General features: G+C 50.8%; 1 protein-coding gene across 1 annotated transcript; it reads left to right on the top strand.

Moving 5' to 3' along the window:
• Positions 1 to 727: 727 nt before the first annotated feature.
• LOC132833935 (uncharacterized) lies at positions 728 to 10,853 on the top strand. The gene is made up of 7 exons (XM_060852614.1): positions 728 to 800; positions 2,302 to 2,437; positions 4,971 to 5,324; positions 7,893 to 8,006; positions 8,583 to 8,656; positions 10,303 to 10,344; positions 10,442 to 10,853. The coding sequence occupies exons 2-7, from the start codon at positions 2,392 to 2,394 to the stop codon at positions 10,487 to 10,489; spliced, it is 678 nt and encodes a 225-aa protein (XP_060708597.1). The 5' UTR covers positions 728 to 800; positions 2,302 to 2,391; the 3' UTR covers positions 10,490 to 10,853.
• The last annotated feature ends 11,489 nt before the right edge of the window (positions 10,854 to 22,342 follow it).

Raw genomic sequence — 22,342 nt, 5'->3', positions numbered from 1 at the left:
CTTGTGAATCCTCTGATACAGAAACAGTCCATGTTCAAACGCAACAAGATCTGGTACATTTAAAAGGCATCTGGATGGGTATATGAATCGGAAGGGTTTAGAGGGGTATGGGCCAAGTGCTGGAAGATGGGACTAGATTGGGTTGGGATATCTGTCCGGCATGGAGGAGTTGGACTGAAGGGTCTGTTTCCGTGCTGTACATCTCTACAACTCTATGACAAATAACAAGTAACATTCACACCACACAACTGCCAGGTTATGACTATTTCCAATGTGAGAGAGAATCTAACCATCATCCCTTGACTGCCAACAGTGTTAGCATCACTGAAGTCCTCTACCACTATCAACATCTTGGGGGTTACCGTTGACCAGAAACTCAACTGGACCCACCACATCAACACAACGGCTCCAAGAGCAGGTCAGAGGATGGGAATCCTGCAGCGAGTAACTCCCCTCCTGACTCCCCCCAAAGCCCGTCCCACCATCGACAAGGCCCGAGGCAGGAGGGGGAGGGAATACTCCCCACTTGCCCCTGGGTGGGGGCAGCTCCCACAACACATGAGAAGCCCGACACCATCCAGGGACAAAGCAGATTTTTCTTTCCAATCTCCTGTAAATCCTGTTCCTACAAGGAGGATGGCCTCAGCTTTGAGTCACTGTTATATTGCCACACGACAGACAGGAAAAAGCTGGGTGACGCGTTCACAGACTTGGCAGTGTTGTAATGGGGCAGCAGTGACTGGGGAACATTCCCGGTGAGAACCGTTGTGATTTCAACTGATATTTTCCCCTGTTTCCAGGTAACTACGTCAATATTCCTGCTCAACACCAGCTCTCCAATCAGGTAAGCTGACTGCAGGAATGTTCGAGAGAGAGTGAGCGTCCCCCTTTCGAGAAATGTTTAACTATGTGTCCATTGGCTGTTGGCTCAATGATCTCCAGTATAATATGACAGCTTTCAGAACCTGTTGCCTCGCTCAAGATATTTTTCTCTCTCTCTCTCTCTCTCTATTTCACTCTCTCTCACTTTCTCTCTCTCTCTCTGTTATGCACACATACTCTTAAACACAGTCTCTTACACACTCACACACATTCTCTCTCTCACACACGTGCACCCACACGTTCACCTTCACATGTACACAAACTCTTCCTCTCTCTTTCTCATACACACACACTTTCTCACACACACTCACTCACACACTCACTCACTCACACACACAGTCACGCATACACACGCACAGACAACTCACACACGCACCACACACTCTCACTCACACACTCACACACTCACTCACACACACACTCACTCATACACGCAGTCACGCACACACACGCACAGACAGCTCACACACGCACCGCACACACACACCACACACTCACTCACACACACACAGTCACGCACACACACGCACAGACAACTCACACACGCACCACACACACACACACACCACACACTCTCACTCACACACTCACACACTTTCTCACACACTCACTCACACACACAGAGTCACACACACACAACTCACTCACACACACTTACTCACACACCACCACACACATACACCACACATCTCACTCACACACTTACTCACACACTCACTCACACACATGCACACACACGGAGACACACACACAGAATCACAGACACACAACTCACTCACACACACTCACTCACATACGCACTGCACACTCACACCACTCTCACTCACACACTCATATACTTACTCACACACACACCACACACTCTCTTACACACATACACACACCCATACACACACACACTCACACACACTACACACACTGATTCACACACACACACACACACATATACAGAGACACAGTCAAAGACACACTCAGACATACACACGTACACGCACTCTTTCAGTAATACACGAACCTGTTAAGAAACAGTAACCTTTCTAAACTTTAGGTCATCATCAGGTTTCATATGTTTCCCTTTCCTCAAATCATCTTCATTTAGTTTTGCTTCTGTTTGGCTCATCCAGTTAAATTTAGCGAAGTGCAGTTTCACATATGGATGTTTATTGTAACACAGACATATCCCAATGGACTGTAAATGGAGCTGAACATAGCTTGGGGTGGGAGATAATGAAATATTGGGACATAATTTCTGCGCTTCTTCAACATTCTTGTTTCTCTGTACGAAACTTAGTTTCGCTCGCAAAATTTGTCAATCGTAGTTCTTTTGTCACCAGAAAACAAAGAGAAATCCCCCGTTGTTGAGAAAGTGTCATTTCAGATGTGTGAGTTATTGAAATCCCTTTGTTTCTGTTTTGTCAGGTTCGGAAGCTAATCGTGTTTGCTTGGCTGGGGTCCAGAGACTGGACCTGGAAGTATATTGAGTGGGCAGGAGCACATCTCTTGTCTACAATGCTGTCTGCTCTCTCCTTCTTGGTCTTAACTCAAGCTGTGGTGGGTAGGTACTGGGGGAAGATGATAAACCTGCTGTACACAGTCTGTCAATCCAACTCCAACAGATCCCTGTGCAACTCTGTTGCAACAGTCTCTCCGACAAAGGGAGCACTGGTCTACTCTCTCTCCGCTTCTGAGTTTATCCAGTGTTTTTGACGGAGGAGGAATTCTGCCTCCAAGTTTTCCAGATTATCCCGGTAATGACCACACACGGCTGAAATCATCTTCTCCCTGGATGGACTTGACTTTGAGGTGGTTTGTGGACTGATACGTTGAAACGCAATTGCTGAGGGGTTTGGATTTGATTTAAATCATCAACGTCCCCGGGCAGCAAGACCATAAGGAATAGGAATAGCAACAGGCCATTCAGCCCATTGAATCTGCTCCACCAACCCTTGGCTGGTCTGATAGCCCTCAATCCCACTTCCCCGCGTCCCTCTCCAACTTTGATTCCCCATTTCCTATTGGATTACTTACAATGTGGAAACAGGCCCTTCGGCCCAACAAGTCCACACTGACCCTCCAAAGAGCAACCCACCCAAACACATTCCCCAACATTTACCCCATCACCGAACACTATGGGAAAATTTCCCAGGACCAAACCACCCTAACCTGCACACCCCTGGGCACTATGGGACAATTTCCCATGGTCAATCCACCCTAACCTGCACATCGCTGGGCACTATGGGACAATTTAGCATGGCCAATCCACCCTAACTTGCACATCTCTGGGCACTATGGGACAATTTCCCATGGCCAATCCACCCTAACGTATACATCCCTGGACACTATGGGACAATTTCCCATGGAGGAGAAAGTGAGGACTGCAGATGCTGGAGATCAGAGCTGAAAATGTGTTGCTGGAAAAGCGCAGCAGGTCAGGCAGCATCCAAGGAACAGGAGATTCGACGTTTCGGACATAAGCCCTCCAATTTCCCATGGTCAATCCACCCTCACCTGCACTCACTGCAGGATTCCCGCTGCGATTATGTGGTGGGTCCAGTTGAGTGTCTGCTCAATGATAAACTCCAGGATGTTGATAGTGTGGGATGGTAACACGATTACGGGTGAATGCCCATTGTCTTTTACTGGAGATGGTTATCGCCTGGATTTCATGTGACGCCAATGTTAGTTCATGGTGGACATAACCAATGCTATCTGACTCAGCGTTTGATCGTCTTGTCCTTAAATTAAATGCCATCCTGATGTACCATTCTCTTCGTCTTTGTGTGAAACTTTGGGGAAATTAACTGGATGAAAGGAGGTGGCCCAGTTGTTGGCACAGCTGTCTCCCAGAGCCAGTGAACTGGGTTCGATCCCACCCTCGGATAACTGCCTTTCTGGAGTTTGCACATTTTCCCCGTGTCTGTGTGGGTTTCCTCTGGGTGCTCCGGTTTCCTCCCACAGTCCAAAGATGTGCAGGGTAGGGTGGATTGGCCATGGGAAATTGTCCCATAGTGTCCAGGGATGTGCAGGTTAGGGTGGATTGGCCATGGGAAATTGTCCCATAGTGCCCAGGGATGTGCAGGTTAGGGTGGATTGGCCATGGGAAATTGTCCCATAGTGTCCAGGGATGTGCAGGTTAGGGTGGATTAGCCATTGGAAATTGTCCCATAGTGCCCAGGGATGTGCAGGTTAGGGTGGATTGGCCATGGGAAATTGTCCCATAGTGCCCAGGGATGTGCAGGTTAGGGTGGATTGGCTGTGGGAAATTGTCCCATAGTGTCCAGGGATGTGCAGGTTAGGGTGGATTGGCCATGGGAAATTGTCCCATAGTGTCCAGGGATGTGCAGGTTAGGGTGTATTGGCCATGGGAAATTGTCCCATAGTGTCCAGGGATGTGCAGGTTAGGGTGGATTAGCCATTGGAAATTGTCCCATAGTGCCCAGGGATGTGCAGGTTAGGGTGGATTGGCCATGGGAAATTGTCCCATAGTGCCCAGGGATGTGCAGGTTAGGGTGGATTGGCCACGGGAAATTGTCCCATAGTGCCCAGGGATGTGCAGGTTAGGGTGGATTGGCCATGGGAAATTGTCCCATAGTGTCCAGGGATGTGCAGGTTAGGGTGGATTAGCCATTGGAAATTGTCCCATAGTGCCCAGGGATGTGCAGGTTAGGGTGGATTGGCCATGGGAAATTGTCCCATAGTGCCCAGGGATGTGCAGGTTAGGGTGGATTGGCCATGGGAAATTGTCCCATAGTGTCCAGGGATGTGCAGGTTAGGGTGTATTGGCCATGGGAAATTGTCCCATAGTGTCCAGGGATGTGCAGGTTAGGGTGGATTAGCCATTGGAAATTGTCCCATAGTGCCCAGGGATGTGCAGGTTAGGGTGGATTGGCCACGGCAAATTGTCCCATAGTGTCCAGGGATGTATAGATCAGGGGTCAATTTTGAGTAGTAGGGAAACGGCCTGGGTGGGTTACTATTGGGAGTGTTGGTGCAGAAGTGAAGGGCCGAATGGCCTTTTGTGTTTGACGTTCAGGTTGTGTGTGAATGCTGTCGTATCCCATTCACACCTTTGTGTCTGATTGTTGCAGTTCCAGGTAGCGTTACACATGGGCAGGGTGAATGCCCAGTGGTGTATTTTGATGGCTCACATCCAGTCATGCTGAACTGCTCCAACCCATCCTATGCTCGGGCACCATTGGTCCAGTGGCGCTGGACAGACCTCTTCGGGAAGCGGAAGGAACGGCTTCTGCTCCAGGTGCTGAACGGGAATGTGTCCGGGCACGCCGACCGGGCTGACATGGGAATATCCTTCCAGGCCTGTGCGGGAAATGGGAACTGCTCACTCACTGTGAACCCTGCCCAGGATTACGCTGGACTCTACCACTGCGTTGTGTGGACCTCGAAACGCATCACTGAAGAGAAGATGTGGCTCATCTACGGAGGTTCGGTGTTTATTCTGAAATAGTTCAAGCATTTTTTTAGAAGAGGGAGTTTTTGTTTTGATATAATCCCCCCCCGCTTTATGTCTGCATCGGGTTTCGGTGTTTTTTGCATTCACGTTTGAGTGATTCTCTTCTGTTAACACCTACTCTACACTCAAGCCCACTCACCACTTGAATTCTTTCCCCTGTGTCACCAGCGAGTCGGTGTCTGTCTCGCTCTCTCACCTCTCCCTTCCTGCTCCCATTCTCTTCCCCACCTTTCTCGCCAACATGGAGACCATCCCTTCGCCATCTCTGCCCTCAGTTCCGACAGAAAACAGGAGCCGGAGTCGGCCATTCAGCCCTTCCGGCCTGCACCACCATCCAATATGATCATGGCTGACTGTGCAATCCCTAAATCCCACTCCCACCCTCTCCCCATACCCCTTTGATCCCTTGAGCCCCTTGGTCCATGCCCAGTTCCCTCTTGGATACATCTAATGAACTGGTCCCAACAGCTTCCTGCAGGCCCAGAGTTCCACAGATTCCCAACTCCCTGAGTGAAGAAATTCTCCCTCATCTCACTCCGGAATGGCTTACTCCTTATCCTTAGAGTGGGAAACTGGACTCAAAATGGCAACCCTGTTTCTGTCTCCCAGGACACTGTTGAGATTTCCCTGTTTTTATTTCAGAGTTCCGACATCCGCAGTATTGTCTCGTGTTGTGGCATTGCTTTTCCTTGAATGATGATTTGGAAGTGATCCTTTTCAATCCTCGCCCATTGGAGACATGACGGTCTAGGGATCTTATCCCAGGGTGAGGGAGTCCACAACCGATGTGTGTGGGCTGTTTTCCCTGGAGCGTCGGAGGCTGAGGGGTGACCTTACAGAGGTTTATAAAATCATGAGGGGCACGGATAGGGTAAATAGACAACGTCTTTTCCCTGGGGTGGGGGGAGTCCAGAACTAGATTACTTACAGTGTGGAAACTGGCCCTTCGGCCCAACAAGTCCACACCAACCCGCCGAAGCGCATCTACCCAGACCCCTACATTTACCCCTTACCTAACACTACGGGCAATTTAGCATGGCCAATTCACCTGACCCGCACATCTTTGTGACTGTGGGAGGAAACCGGAGCACCCGGAGGAAACCCACGCAGACACGGGGAGAACGTGCAAACTCCACACGGTCTGTCGCCTGAGGCGGGAATTGAACCCGGGTCTCAGGCGCTGTGAGGCAGCAGTGCTAACCACTGTGCCATCTTGCCGCCCACTGACTAGAGGGGCATAGGTTTAGGGCGAGAGGGGAAAGTTATAAAAGAGACCTAAGGGGCAATTTTTTCACACAGAGGGTGGTGCATGTATGGAATGAGCTGCCAGAGGAAGTGGTGGAGGCTGGTACAATGACAGCATTTAAATGGCATCTGGATGGGGACATGAATAGGGTTTAGAGGGATATGGGCCAAGTGCTGGCAAATAGGAGTAGATGAGTTCAGGAGATTTGGTTGGCATGGACAAGTTGGACTGAAGGGTCTGTTTCCCATGCTGTACATCTCTTTGACTCGATGAATGGCTTATCCTGGATCCTTAGACCATGGCCCCCTGGTTCTGGATTCTCCTGGCCATCAGAAACCTCCTTCCTGTGTTTACTATGTCTTAGCCTGGTACGATTTCTTTCAGTTTCTGTAAGAATCCCCCTACCTCATTCTGCTCAACCCCAGTGAATATCACCCTAACTGATCAGGTCTGTCTTCACCCGTCAGCCCGGACATCCTGGGAATCAGTCTGGGAAACGCTTCCCTGCCCCTCCTTCATCACCAGAACATCCTTCCTCAGATAAAGAGACTCAACGCCTCCCTCCCCCACCCCCCTCCAAACTGCACTACTCCAGGGGGTGGTCTTCCCAAGGCCCCTCTGCTGCGAGTCCTCCCTGTCCCTGGGCTCTGTCCCTCTGGTGTGTTTCCTTTGAGTTGAAAATGTGTTGCTGGAAAAGCGCAGCAGGTCAGGCAGCATCCAAGGAACAGGAGAATCGACATTTTGGGCATGAGCCCTTCTTCAGGAAGCCCTTCTTCAGGCTCATGCCTGAAACGTCGATTCTCCTGCTCCTTGGATGCTGCCTGACCTGCTGCGCTTTTCCAGCAACACATTTTCAGCTCTGACCTCCAGCATCTGCAGTCCTCACTTTCTCCTGGAAGATTTTAACCTACTGCGAATCCTCTTGCAAGGATGCCTTCCTTGAAGAAGCTCTCTTCCTCCCTCTACAAGGATTTCAGTGAGTCTCTCTCTCACTGCACACCTCAGGTCGCATTTCCAATGCCCCTCCTCCCTACCTTTTATCTTAGCCTGCCAGACACACTTTCCTCATTCCTGATGAAGGGCTCATGCCCAGAACGTGGACTTTCCTGCTCCTTGGATGCTGCCTGACCTGCTGCGCTTTTCCAGCAACACATTTTCAGCTCCGATCTCCAGCATCTGCAGTCCTCACTTTCTCCTCTGTGTTTCCTATGAGCCTCTCGTTGCTTGTGACCCTCCCGGACTATCCGGTGAAGTGTGTCCCGTCTCTGAACGGACTCCATTCCTCTCTCGCAGGGGAGGACCGGACGCACGGAGCGATCTACGTGGCAGTGGGAGTTGGCGTGGGGACGCTCGTGCTGGTCCTAACCGGGCTCGTCTGGTTCTGCAAGAGGAAAGCGAGAGATCAGGGTGGGTTCGGAAAATGCGATGCACTGTGGGGGTGGGGAAACGGGTGGTCTTCCGCCCATCTGAAGCCTGAACTCGGGAGGATGGGATGTTGTTTTTGGGGCGTTTTGAGAGTGGGAGTGTGGCGGCTAACTCCATTTAAGAGATCGGAGTCTAGATCAGAATGGTGCTGGAAAAGCACAGCAGGTCAGGCAGCATCCGAGGAGCAGGAAAATCGACGTTTCGGGCAAAATCCCTTGCTTCATTCCTGATGAAGGGCTCCTGCCCGAAACGTCGATTCTCCTGCTCCTCGGATGCTGCCTGACCTGCTGTGCTTTTCCAGCACCACTCTGATCTAGGCTCTGATCTCCAGCATCTGCAGTCCTCACTTTTGCCCATTTAGGAGGCCAGCCCTGACCTCTTGCAACAACAACCCACGTTGCTGCAGCGCTGCCCACACGGGCTGGAGCTCACTGTAGAAATCTGTGCCACCCGACTCCGCTGTGACTTGTTCCCAGCGAGGGTGGATTTCGGGAGAGCGCTCCCACTGGGTCAAACTCATTGCGTCTAACCTCGTACTGTTTTTCCTTTCTGTGACAGGAACTCAGAGTGCTGTATCCCGGGTGGGCCCTACTTCAAACCAAGCCCTTTACAAAAACGTTGACAATGGCGCTGTGAGTGTCGTCTGTGTGCTTTTAATCGCTTCGGCCTCTCGGTTTATGCTTGTATTTGAACTGGCTGCTTCGAGATCTGTGTGCTTTCCTCTGCCTGTGTTTTAGTGATTCTAAACTGAGCAGACTCAACCCATCTCCAAACAGTCCTGGACAAAATGTCAGGCTAAGTGCTGCTCCTTTAACAAGGTGACTTTGTCCTTTGGTTTCCTAAGAGGGGTCATAAAGGCAGAGGTGCTGAAATGTCTCTTCGAAAGCCAGGTTGAACAGTGGCAATGCACGCTCCCCCAGTTCAGGATTTCTCTCGGTTGGTTCAGTTGTAGCAGACAGACAGAAGCAGCTGTAAGAAAGAAGGTTCCATGCTTCAGCAGCTGATTCTTGACTGGATCCTCTATCTGAAATCTCTTCTGCCTGTAACAACCAGTCCATGAGTTTACCTTCTGGGCAAGGGGTGTGCTTATGAGATGTTGCAGGGAATTGGAGCAATTCTGTTAAGTTGTGGGACTAAGTCGTTTGAGTTTACCAATAGTTAACTTATTCCAAGTTCCACTTTCTTTTGCTTGTGTTTTTCCTGCAGTGTTTAAGTAAATTTTGATTTGCTTAAAGTCAAGTGTTTTGACGAGCTGCAACACACCCAGAATATTCACTCTCCATCTACCTTTAAAATAAGAAAAAGTTAGGGTCTGTCCCATAGTGTCCCGAGATGTGCAGGTTAGGGTGGATTGGCCATAGGAAATTGTCCCATAGTGCCCAGGGATGTGCAGGTTAGGGTGGATTGGCCATGGGAAATTGTCCCATAGTGCCCAGGGATGTGTAAGTTAGGGTGATTTGGCCATGGGAAATTGTCCCATAGTGCCCAGGGATGTGCAGGTTAGGGTGATTTGGCCATGGGAAATTGTCCCATAGTGTCCCGAGATGTGCAGGTTAGGGTGGATTGGCCATGCTGGATTGCCCTTAGCATTCAGGGATATGTGGGTTAGGTAAGTGTTGGGGAATGTTTGGGTGGGACACCCCTTGGAGGGTCTTTGTTGGGCTAGTGTATAGATCCGATTCTCTGCCATTGACTGGGGATTGTGATGAGCCTCGGATTGAACCCCCTGCAGTTATCTCTCTCTCTCTCTCTCTCTCTCTCTTTCTCTCTCTCTCTCTCAGCTGAGTGGGATAGCAGATAGCCAACAGGAGCGCAGTTTGCTGGAGAAGCTCAGCAGGTCCAGCAACCCCTATGGAGAACAGAAAGCAGCAGTTTGGTGCTCTTTATCTGAGATCTGAGGGAAGGTTACTCCACCCAGAATGTTAACTCTACTATCTCTCTCTCTCTCTCTCTCTTTCTGTATAGATGTTGCCAGATCTGCTGAATTTCTCCAGCAATTTCAGGGTTCGGTTCATGAGTCCTGTCACTGGACTGGAAACATTTGTATAGATGTTGCCAGATCTGCTGAGTTTCTCCAGCAATTTCAGGGTTCGGTTCACTGGAAACATTTGCCCTGTTTGTTTTTCTCTCCCTGCACAGGCTGAGTTACTCCAACAAGTCTCTGTGCGATTTTATTTCCTCTCTGGTTTCCAGTTAACTGGTTGAAGTTCAGTGTGAGCGAGAGGCGGTGTTGATTAAGTATAAATTAATGATGTTCTCATTTGGGTGCTAATTACAGAATCGTCAAGGAGACAGGCAAACTGTAAATTCCACGTACATGGTAAGCAGACTACCTCCCAGCTTTCACTTGATTTAGCTTTGAAGCCACAGTATAGCTGAGGAAATCACTCATCCTTCCTTACTCGTTTCTCATTAAGGATCTCAACTTAAACGAGCAGGAAGTGTACAGCAACCTGATACAGTAAGACAGCGTCCAGGAAGAACACAAGACCATAACGACTAGGAGCTGGAGTAGCCCACCTGACCCATCGGGCCCCCTCCGCCATTCGATAGCATCAAGGCTGGTCTCAGCTCCACTCCCCCTCCCACTCGTCGTAACCCTTAATCCCTTTACCGTTCCAAAATCGGTCTCTTAAAAAAAAGACATCCGACGATCAACTGCTTCCCTGGGCAGAGAATTCCACAGATTCACAACCCTCTGGGTGAAGAGGTTCCTCCTCAACTCAACTCAGTCCAAAATCTGCTCCCCCCTTATTTCGAGGCCCCTTTGTTCTAGTTTCACCCCCCCAGTGGAAACATCCTCCCTACTTCTATCTGACCTATTCCCTTCACCATTTTATAAGCTCCCCCAGCCCCCGCCCATTCTTTGAGACTCCAATCAACACTGTCCCAGTCTACTGGAGGCTGTGGACCTGGTGATGTTATCACTGGGCTATGAATTCAGGGTATGATTGATGGAGCTGGGTTTGAGTCCCACCATGACAGATGAAGGAATTGAATTGGATAGCATTCTGGAATTAATTATGAATCGATTGTTGGGAAAACCCCCTCTGATTCACTAACGTCCTTTAAGGGACGGAAATCCTCCATCCTTACCCGGTCTGGCCTACATATTCAGGTGCACAGTTCTCTGAAAGTGGTGTCATAGGTCGATAGGGCAGTGAAGAAGGCTTTTGGCAGACTGGCCTTCATCAGTTGGGAAGTTATGTTGCAGTTATACAGGAGGTTTGTGAGGCCCATAGTATCCAGGGATGTGTAGGTTAGAGTGGATTGGCCATAGGAAATTGTCCCATAGTGCCCAGGGATGTGTAGGTTAGATTGGATTGGCCATGGGAAATTGTCCCATAGTGCCCAGGGATGTGTAGGTTAGATTGGATTGGCCATGGGAAATTGTCCCATAGTGCCCAGGGATGTGCAGGTTAGGGTGAATTGGCCATGGGAAATTGTCCCATGGTGCCCAGGGATGTGCAGGTTAGGGTGGATTGGCCATGGGAAATTGTCCCATAGTGCCTGGGGATGTGCAGGTTAGGGTGGATTGGCCATGGGAAATTGTCCCATAGTGCCCAGGGATGTCCAGGTTAGGATGGATTGGCCATGGGAAATTGTCCCATAGTGCCCAGGGATGTCCAGGTTAGGGTGGATTGGCCATGCTGGATTGCCCTTAGCATTCAGGGATATGTGGGTTAGGTAAGTGTTGGGGAATGGGTTTGGGTGGGACACCCCTTGGAGGGTCGATGTGGATTTGTTGGGCCGAAGGGCCTATTTCCACACTGTTGGGATTCTGTCTCCCACTGCTAAAACCTGTTCACCCGAAACCATTTCAGATATCCTGGGTAGATTAGCAACCACCAACCCTTCACAATGGGATGGTTGGTAGTGAAGTCGCTCAGTCAACTGAACAGACGTCAATTGGCACCAACAGTGCTGGGAGAAACTGAGGACTGAATTCCTAATGAAGACCTTATGCTAGAAACATCGACTCTCCTGCTCCTCGGATGCTGCCTGACTGGCCGTGCTTTTCCAGTAGCACCCTTTTTGGTCTAATTGCTGTACTAATTGAGGTTGGTGTATAGATCAGATCCTCTGCCATTGACTGGGGAATGTGATGGACCTTAGAGCATTGTGTTCAGTTTTGGTCACCTCGCTACAGGAAGGATAGTATGAAACTGGAAAGAATGCAGAAGGAATTTTCCAACAACATCCTGGGAAATCTCTCCGGAACCCTCCCCAGTTTAATAATATCCTTCCTATAACAGGGCGACCAGAACTGGACACAGTATTCCAGAAGGGACCTCACCAATGTCCTGTACAACCTCAACATGACGTTCCCAACTCCTACACTCAAAGGGCTGAGCAATGAAGGGGAGCGTGCTAAACCCGTTCCTCCCCACCCTCTTTTCACAAATTCCTCGTCCCTTGGAGCTATCCTGGTCAATCCCCATCCCCATCTCAACTCTCCGCTCCCCCATCATGTCTTAGAGATTATCGCCCTGCCTGAATAAGTGGGGCCTAGAAATAAGATTCCAGGTGTGTTCTGAATTTCTGAACATTTGTAGACTTCAAATGACTCTCGCGGTTTTGTAACTGAACAAAGCTTCATGTTTTACTGACATGGCATCATTTTTCAGATGACGCGTGTTTAAAGGAACCTCCAGGCATCTTGCCTTAAGGAGAGTTCACCTTTCCTGGCTCCATTGGCTTGTGTGTGTGTGTGTGTGTGTGTGTGTGTGTACCATGTTTCTCGATATTGCCTCCTTCATAACCTATCATTCGTTTTCAGCTCAATTAGCCCACATATACGATCAGTTCCCCGATGCGTGAATCTTTGCATACTTCTGCCCTTTGTATTGTGAACAGAAAAGAAAGATAAAAACGATTTTAAAACCAAGGATTGCCGCATATTTCTAAGAACACCACACAGCTTGCCAGGAACACGTCAGCCATTCAGCCCCAGTCATCCTAGCCCCCCCCCATGCAACCTGAACACAGCTGATCTAACACCTCCACATCAGTTACCCACTGCCCCATCTTGTGCACTGCTGTGACTCAAGCCTTTACCAGACTCAGATTGGGCTCCCACAGCCAACTGTGGGATAGAATTCCCCAAGTTCAAAATCCTCCGGGTAAAATAATTTCCCCTCATCTCGGACCTAAGTGACATCCCCTTGCCTTTATAGTATGACCCTGGTCCTCGAGTCAGGGGAAACATCTGACCTTCATCTACACTAATTTAGGATATCATGGACTGGTTGGACCGAAAGGCCTGTTCCGTGCTTTGATCCCTTGAGTCGTCTTGTAAATTGCAATGAGTTCACCTTTCACGCTCAGAAACCCCGGAGAATACGGGTCCAGTTTCCCCAATCTTTCTCCACGGGACAGTCCTGCCCTCTCGTGGACAAGTCTTGAGGACCTTTGGTACCTTCCCTCCATCTCTCTCCTGAGATGGTTCCCCCAAAACTGCACACAGTACACCAAGGCCTAGTCTAACCAAGCTCCAATATAACTGAGGCCGGACTTCACCTATTGCTGTACTCCTGAGGTAGTAACTAGCGGTCCATTAGTCCCCCCCCACACAGCTTGCTGCATCTGCAGGTCAGCGTTCAGCGACTTATCGACAAACTATTGCGTTATGGTTGTGAAAAAAATCAAATTCCTGAGACCAGTTAAAGCAAATGTGAGGGGAATCCGTTGAAGGTGGGACAGGGGAAAAGGGACCCTCCTGGCACATGTACATGTGAAAGGGACCCCAGCTATTCATAACATTGAATACAGAACATTCCAGCACAGTCCAGGCCCTTTGGCCCTCGATGTTGTGCTGACCCGTGGAACCATTCTGAAGCCCATCCAACCTACACTACTCCATTCTCGTCCATATGCCTACCCAATGACCATTTAAATGCCCTTAAAGTTGGTGAGTCTACTCCTGTTGCAGGCAGTGCATTCCATTCCCTCACTACTCTGAGTAAAGACACTACCTCTGACATCTGTCCTTTATCTATCACCCCTCAATTTAAAGCTACATCCCTCGTGCTAGCCATCACCATCCAAGGGAAAAGGCTCTCACTGCCCAGTCTCTGATTATCTTCTATATCTTGACCAATACATATATTAATGATTTGGTTGAGAGGACGACAGGTAACATTTCAAAGTTTGCAGATGATACCAAGTTGGGTGGGAGGGTAAGCTATGACAAGGATGAAGAGGTCCTTCAGTGTGATTCTGGCCAGGTTGGGTAAGTCAACCCTCGGATGCTGCCTGACCTGCTGTGCTTTTCCAGCACCACACTAATCTTGACTCTAATCTCCAGCCATCTGCAGTATCCACTTTCGCCTAGGTTGGGTGAGTGGGCAAATCGGTGGCAGATGCAGTAAAATTTGGATAAATCTGAGGTTACTCACTTTGGAAGCAAAAACAAGAAAGCAGGTTACTATCTCAATGGGTGTAGGTTGGAAGTAGGGGGTGTGCAGTGGGATCTGGGAGTCCACCTGTTGCTGAGGGGCAGGAGGTAAGGAAGGGTTATGGTGTGTTGGTCTTCACCGTGAGAGGATTCGAGTCCGGGAGCAGGGGGATGTGCTGTTGTAGTTATACCGGGCCTTGGGATGGCCACACCGAGAGTATTGTGGGCGGTTTGGGTCTCCCTTTCTGAGGAAGGATGCTCTCCCCCCCCCCCGAGGGAGGGTTGACCCAGGATGGTTCCGGGGATGGTAGGACTGACGCACGGGGAGAGATTGACCAGGTTCGGATTGTTTTCACTGGGTAATGGGGAGGGGGGTCTCACAGAGACTTACAAAACGCTAACAGGACGGGGACAGGGTAGATGCAGGGAGGAGGTTCCCGATGGTGGGTGGGCCCAGAACCGGGGGGGGAGTCAGTGTCTGAGGATTCGGGGGGTGGGGCCATTGAGGACGGAGATGAGGAGACATGTCTTCACCCAGAGAGTGGGGAGCCTGTGGGATTCATTCCCACGGGAAGGAGCTGATGCCAAAACATTGAATGTACTGGATCTTGCACTGGGGTGGATGGGGTCAAGGGGAGAAAACAGGGTGGGGCTATTGAGTTGGATGATCAGCCAGGATGGTGATGGATAGGAGCGCAGGCTGGAGGGGCTGAATGGCCTCCTCCTGTTCTATCTCCTATGTTTCTACAATTCTCTGAAAGTGGCTGGGCATACTAAAACAGTTGTTAAGAAGACTTACAGGACCGAAAGGTGTGAAAGTAAGGTGAACTGGCCGTGCTAATTTGCTCATAGTGCTCAGGGATGTGTAGGGTAGGTGCATTAATCGGGGAGAGGTGTAGAGGAGTCAGGTAGGGGAACGGGTCTGGGTGGGATACCTTTCAGAGGGTCGGTATGGACTTGTTGGGCTGAATGGTCTGTTCCACACTGCAGGGAGTTTTAAGATGATCCTTGGGTTTATAAATAGAGGCATTGAGAGCAAAAGTAAGGAACTGATGCTGCATCTCTACAAGTCATTTCGAATATTGCATACAATTCTGGGGGGTTTTATAGAAGGTGGAATGTTGAAACCCTGGAGAGATTTCAAAGGAGATTTGCTGGAATGATAGCGGGATTGGGGGATTTTAGACACAAGGACAGATTAGAGAGATTGGGTTTACTCGTCAGGGAAGATCATTGAGGTGTTCAAAACTAGGAACAATGTTGACAAGGTAAAGAAGGATCTAGGTTGTCCCGTTAAAAAATTGCAGAGATGAGTCCGGTGGGCCAGGAGCAGGCTGAGACCTTCCTGAAGAAGGGCTTATGCCCGAAACGTCGATTCTCCTGTTCCTTGGATGCTGCCTGACCTGCTGCGCTTTTCCAGCAACACATTTTCAGCTCAAGAAGGATCTATTCTGCTTGACTTAGTACGTCAGTAACTAGGCCGTTACAATTTCAAGATTGTCAGTGAGAAAGCCAGGAAAGCAAACGAGGAGAACCACGTTTGTTCAGAAAGTTGTTAGGATTTAGAATTCACCGCCTGGGAGAGTGGGGGAAAGCAGAGTCCACTGGGACCCCCGAAAGAGAGAGGGCGCGGTGACGTTCGAGGGCTTTGGAGACCGGGGCCAGCTGGGTGGCTCTTCCAGGAGCCGGAACAGGGATGATGGGCTGATTGCGCCATTCCGACTCGGAAGATTGCTAAATAAGAGGACAGGGTTTTGAAACATGTCCAGACAGACAACAAAAGAGGAAGGCACATTCCAGTCAAAATGAAACACTGCAGTTCTGCCAAAACCCTGCCAGGATGAGAAACTGATTTCTCCCCTCGGACAATCGATGTCGCTTTTATTTCTCATCTTCCTGTTTCTGCGCTGCATTCTTAGCTCGAGGTCTAGTTTGACTTGGGTGGGGGTGGAGGGAGAAAGGCAGGGTGAATCTAGGGTTTAGGAGAACCCAATGAATACAATTAATAAAAAGTAACAATAAAAAGTTATAATTGCTTCTCATCATTCAGCATGGAAGAGGCCCTTCGGCCCATCGAATCCCCAGGGACGAAACTACTGTAAATCGATGCCAGCACGTGGCCAATATTCTTGAATGTTGCGATGCTCTACGTGTTGATCCAAGTGCTTTGTAAAGGTTGTGAGGTTTCTAGACAGCGTCCCACCCTGTGGGTGAGAATCGTTTTCCTGCCATCACCTCCTGACCCACACTTTAAAAGGATGTTCCCCGACCTGCTCCCTGTCCATGCCCCAGGAAGATGCACACACCCTTGGCTCCTGGTAAACAAACAGGCCGGCCTCCTGGCTTGTGCCGAAGCGACATTTCTCAGCCCTCTGCCGACGAAGGCGAGGTTACAGCGCTGTGTGGGAGCTGGACGGGTCCTCACCTCCGAGGAAGATGGAAGCGACACATTCACACGGTCATTTAAGCCTTCCTCGATCTGCTCAGAAAATAGGAGCGGGAGTAGACCATTCAGCCCTTCAAACCTGCTCTGTCCATTCGCCAGATGATCATCAGTCCTCTGTTCTGCGCGCTCTCCCCCATCCCCTCTGATCCCTTTAGAGTCATGCAGCGTGGGAACAGGCCCAAACTGGTCCATGCCGGCCTGCTCAGCTCGTTCCAATTGCCCGCATTTGGTCCACGTCCCTCTCGACCCTCCCATCCAGGTCCCTGCCCAAATGGTTTTGAAATGTTGCTGCCTCACCCACATTCTCTGGCAGCCCGTTCCCACCTACCGCTCTCTGTGTGAAGGAGTTGCCCTTCAGTCCCTTCTGAAAACTTTCCCCTCTCACCCTAAACCTGTACCCTCTAGTTTCCAATTCCTCATGACTAGGGAAAAGATGGTCTGCATTCACCCTATCAATGCCCCTCATGGTTTTGTGCATCTCAATCAGGTCACTCCATCATTCTCCTACGGTCCGAGGGATAAAGTCCTATCCTGGCCAACCTCGCCCTGTAACTCAGGCCTGCTGGTCCGGGCAACATCCTGGTAAAGTTTCTCCCCCCTCTCTCTGGTTTAACTCTGCCTTTCCTGTAACAGGGTGGCCAAAATAATACGCAATAAATGGCAATTCTAGCCCTCAGAGCTGTATCTATCCCCTTTGTGGATATGTTCAATGTTTTAACCTCATCTGCTTGCTGTGGGAGAGAATCCCACGGGCTCCCTCACTCTCTCCCCATCTCAGTGTGAAATGGTTCAGCCCGGATCCTTCGAGGGCGGGTGTTTTTTCTTCTTGAGTGTCAAGGGATATCCTGGGCATTCTAACCCTTCCCCAGTTGTCTTAGAGTCAGAGAGACGCAGCGATGTACAGCATGGAAACAGACCCTTTGGTCCAACCCGTCCATGCCGACCAGATATCCCAACCTAATCTAGTCCCACCTGCCAGCACCCGGCCCATATCCCTCCAAACCCTTCCTAGTCATGTACCCATCCAGATGCCTTTTGAATGCTGTCATTGTACCAGCCTCCACAACTTCCTCTGGCAGCTCATTCCATACACGTACCACCCTCTGTATGAAAACGTTGCCCCTCAGGTCCCTTTTATACCTTTCCCCTCCCGCCCTAAACCTTTGCCCTTCTCGTTCTGGACTCTCCCACCCCAGGGAAAAGACCTTGTCTATTTACCATTTCCATGCCACTCATGATTTTATAGACCTCTATAAGGTCACGCCTCAGCCTCCGACGCTCCAGGGAAAACAGCCCCAGCTTGTTCAGCCTCTCCCTGTAGCTCAGACCCTCCAACCCTGGCAACATCCTTGTAAATCTTTTCTGAACCCTTTCAAGTTGCACAACACCTTCCCGATAGGATGGAGACCAGAATTGCACGCAATATTCCAAACACAGGGCCACCGATCAAAGGAGCCATGTTTGTTGACCTGTTGTAGTCCGTGCGCTGTTTATTCCTTTGCAGTTGGACGTGATTGACTGATGTGGGCAGGAAGAACAAGCAGGTAAGAGAGGAGTGGCTGGTCTTCTCCGTCCAACAGCCCAAAGTCCAGATCTATCGTTGAGTTGTACTTAAATCTCCCCTCGGCTGCCGGGCAGAGATCTCAAAGTTGTATCAGGCCTCGACGTTACTGCTGCAATGTTACCATCCCACTGGTAGGAGGTGCTGTGCTGCGGCTGAGGCTTCCATCTCAGGGGTCGGGGGGGGAGACGGCTTGCGTCCCCTGGTGGACACGTGCTGTCACAGGTCACCAAAGGATGGGGCCAACTCCCCTTGAGTCCTGGGGCAGCACCCATCCCTCAGTCACGGAGGTCCCCAGCGTAGGAGACAGTGCCCATTCTCGAGGCCTCCATTCTCGAAGGGTGGACGCTAGGAAATTGTTTCCGTTAGGCGAGGAGACTAGGACCCGTGGACACAGCCTTAGAATTAGAGAGGGTCAATTCAGAACAGAAATGCGGAGACATTTCTTCAGCCAGAGAGTGGTGGGCCTGTGGAATTCATTGCCGCAGAGTGCAGTGGAGGCCGGGACGCTAAATGTCTTCAAGGCCGAGATTGATAGATTCTTGATGTCTCGAGGAATTAAGGGCTACGGGGAGAATGTGGGTAAGTGGAGTTGAAATGCCCATCAGCCATGATTGAATGGCGGGGTGGACTCGATGGGCCGAATGGCCTTACTTCCACTCCTATGTCTTATGGCCTTATGGTCTCCTGCTCCTCGGATGCTGCCTGACCGGCTGTGCTTTCTTCCAGCGCCACATTCTTGGATTTTGACCTGTCCAGCCCGTGCCAGCCTCTAACTATCCCAATCCCAATCCCAATCCCAATTTTCCAGCGCTTGGGCCACAGCTTTGGCCTCGCAAGTGGGTATCGAAACGACATGAGCACTTCCACTGCAACTATCCCGGCAGGGAGTGACGTTTCAGATCCCTACTACCCTGAGTGACTTTCTTTATGTCATGTCCCCTCCAAACCTCCTGCCCTTTGACCTTCAATCCACACAAACCCACCCCTTCCCTAACCCCGGCCACTGTCCCCTCCCTCAAGGGGAACATGCTTCTCTCTGTCCTACACCCCTCAACAACTTGATCGAACAAGCATCACAAAGCCATATTATTCTGGATCCGTACTGCGGCACACAGGCGATTGTCTCACAGTCAGGCAGGTGGTTGCTGGGACATCCTGTGGCGCTACATAAAAGCAGAACGAACCAGCAATGCATCAGCTTCTGAAAATAAAAAGGAGTTTGCAACTTGAGGTCACACGCCATCATCCCCACCCTCCCCCGTCGCCGTCGTTGAAACAGCGCAGAATCTTCAAAACCAATACCTCCCCCACTCTTCATCCACGGGATTTTCCCTTTCTGACTGTCTTGTGATTGCGATGATTCATCCCAATCCCGTTCCACAACCCAGTTCCGTGACTTCAGCTCAGGCAAGTCATGGCTGTAGCCCTCACTCTCTAAAGAGCAATCACTGCCATCTCAAACAGCTGGAAGTGAGAGTTAGGAGGGATGAGGATGTTGAAACAGGCCAGCTGGTGTAACAAGGCCACACCGACCCTCAGAAGAGGGTCCCGCCCAAACCCATTCCCCGACTCCATTACTCGGCATTTCCCCTGACTAATGCATCTAACCGGCACATCCCTGGACACGATGGGACAATTCCCCATGGCCAATCCACCCTAACCTGCACATCCCTGGGCACTATGGGACAATTCCCCACGGCCAATCCACCCTAACCTGCACATCCCTGGGCACTATGGGACAATTCCCCATGGCCAATCCACCCTAACCTGCACATCCCTGGGCACTATGGGACAATTCCCCACGGCCAATCCACCCTAACCTGCACATCCCTGGGCACTATGGGACAATTCCCCACGGCCAATCCATCCTAACCTGCACATCCCTGGGCACTATGGGACAATTCCCCATGGCCAATCCATCCTAACCTGCACATCCCTGGGCACTATGGGACAATTCCCCACGGCCAATCCACCCTAACCTGCACATCCCTGGGCACTATGGGACAATTCCCCACGGCCAATCCACCCTAACCTGCACATCCCTGGGCACTATGGGACAATTCCCCACGGCCAATCCACCCTAACCTGCACATCCCTGGGCACTATGGGACAATTCCCCACGGCCAATCCACCCTAACCTGCACATCCCTGGGCACTATGGGACAATTCCCCACGGCCAATCCACCCTAACCTGCACATCCCTGGGCACTATGGGACAATTCCCCACGGCCAATCCACCCTAACCTGCACATCCCTGGGCACTATGGGACAATTCCCCACGGCCAATCCATCCTAACCTGCACATCCCTGGGCACTATGGGAGAATTCCCCACGGCCAATCCACCCTAACCTGCACATCCCTGGGCACTATGGGAGAATTCCCCATGGCCAATCCACTCTAACCTGCACATCCCTGGGCACTATGGGACAATTTCCCATGGCCAATCCACCCTAACCTGCACATCTTTGGACAGTGGGAGGAAACCGGAGCACCCAGAAGAAACCCACGCAGACACGGGGAGAATGTGCAAACTTCACACAGTCACCCGAGGGTGGGATCGAACCCGGGTCCCTGGTGCTGGGAGGCAGCAGTGCTAACCACTGAGCCACCATAATTCAAAGTATTTCTGAATCTTATCCTAGTGAATATGAAGAAAGGGGAGGTCAAATTGTCATGTCTTAGCAGACCATAGAGCATTTCGCATTTATTCTTTTGTGGAATGTGGAGGTCACTGGCTGGGCCCAGCATTTACTGCCCTGTCCCTAGTTGCCCCCCCTTGAGAAGGTGGGGGTGAGCTGCCTCCTTGATCCGTTGCAGTCCAAGTGCTGTGGGTAGACCCACAATGTCCCTGAGGGAAGGAATCCCAGGATCCTGACCCAGGAAGGAACGGCCAATAGATTTCCAAGTTGGGATGGGGAGGGGCTCGGATGGGAACTTGCAGGGGGGGTGGGGTTCCCATGTACCTGCTGCCCCTTGTCCTTCCAGATGGAAGTGGCCGTGGGTTTGGAAGGTGCTGCCTGAGGGTCTTTGGTGAGTTTCTGCAGAGCATCTTGTAGATGGGACACACTGTTGTTACTGAGGTGGGGGGGGGGGGGGGGGGGGGCGGGGAGGGGATGGTACACACTGCTGTTACTGAGGGGGTGAGGGAGGGGATGGTACACACTGCTGTTACTGAGGGGGGGCGGGGAGGGATGGTACACACTGCTGTTACTGAGGGGGGGTGGGGGGAGGGAGGGGATAGTACACACTGCTGTTACTGGGGGGGGGGAGGGGATGGTACACACTGCTGTTACTGAGGGGGGTGGGGGGATGGAGGGGATGGTACACACTGCTGTTACTGAGCGTCGGTGGGGGGAGGAAGGGAATGTTTGTGGGTGTGGTTCCAATCCATTGGGGGCTGCTTTGTCCCTGGATGGTGTGGAGCTTCTCGAGTGTTGTTGGAGCTGCCCCCATCCAGGGGCAAGTGGGGAGTATTCCCTCACCCTCCTGCCTTGGGCCTTGTCGATGGTGGGACAGGCTTTGGGGGGAGTCAGGAGGGGAGTTACTCGCTGCAGGATTCTGAGGTTCTCCCTCATTTGAGAGAGAGGCAACTGGTGCTGGTTTTAAACTGTGGGTCACCACATCTTCGATGAGGCGAGAGAACAGAATACAATAGAATGGAATAACGATTTATTGTCTCAGGTACGGATGGAAATACAGGAAAATGGACATTAGGTCCCACAGTTTGGTGCCAGTTCAATGACAGAAATTTTAAAACAGAATAATTAAGACACAGTTAGGGGAGGCAATGGTGGAGCGGGCTGTTAATCCAGAGATACAGGTCATGTTCTGGCGAGACCTGGGTTAAAATCCCACCGCAGCAGGCAAATTGAAATGTAATCAATCCGCACCAGTCATTAAGATTCTAAGG

Source organism: Hemiscyllium ocellatum, chromosome 38 (assembly GCF_020745735.1).
Source record: "Hemiscyllium ocellatum isolate sHemOce1 chromosome 38, sHemOce1.pat.X.cur, whole genome shotgun sequence".
Taxonomy (NCBI): domain Eukaryota; kingdom Metazoa; phylum Chordata; class Chondrichthyes; order Orectolobiformes; family Hemiscylliidae; genus Hemiscyllium; species Hemiscyllium ocellatum.
Note: the sequence above shows the minus strand (reverse complement) of the source record. Positions and strands in the feature narration are given on the sequence as shown.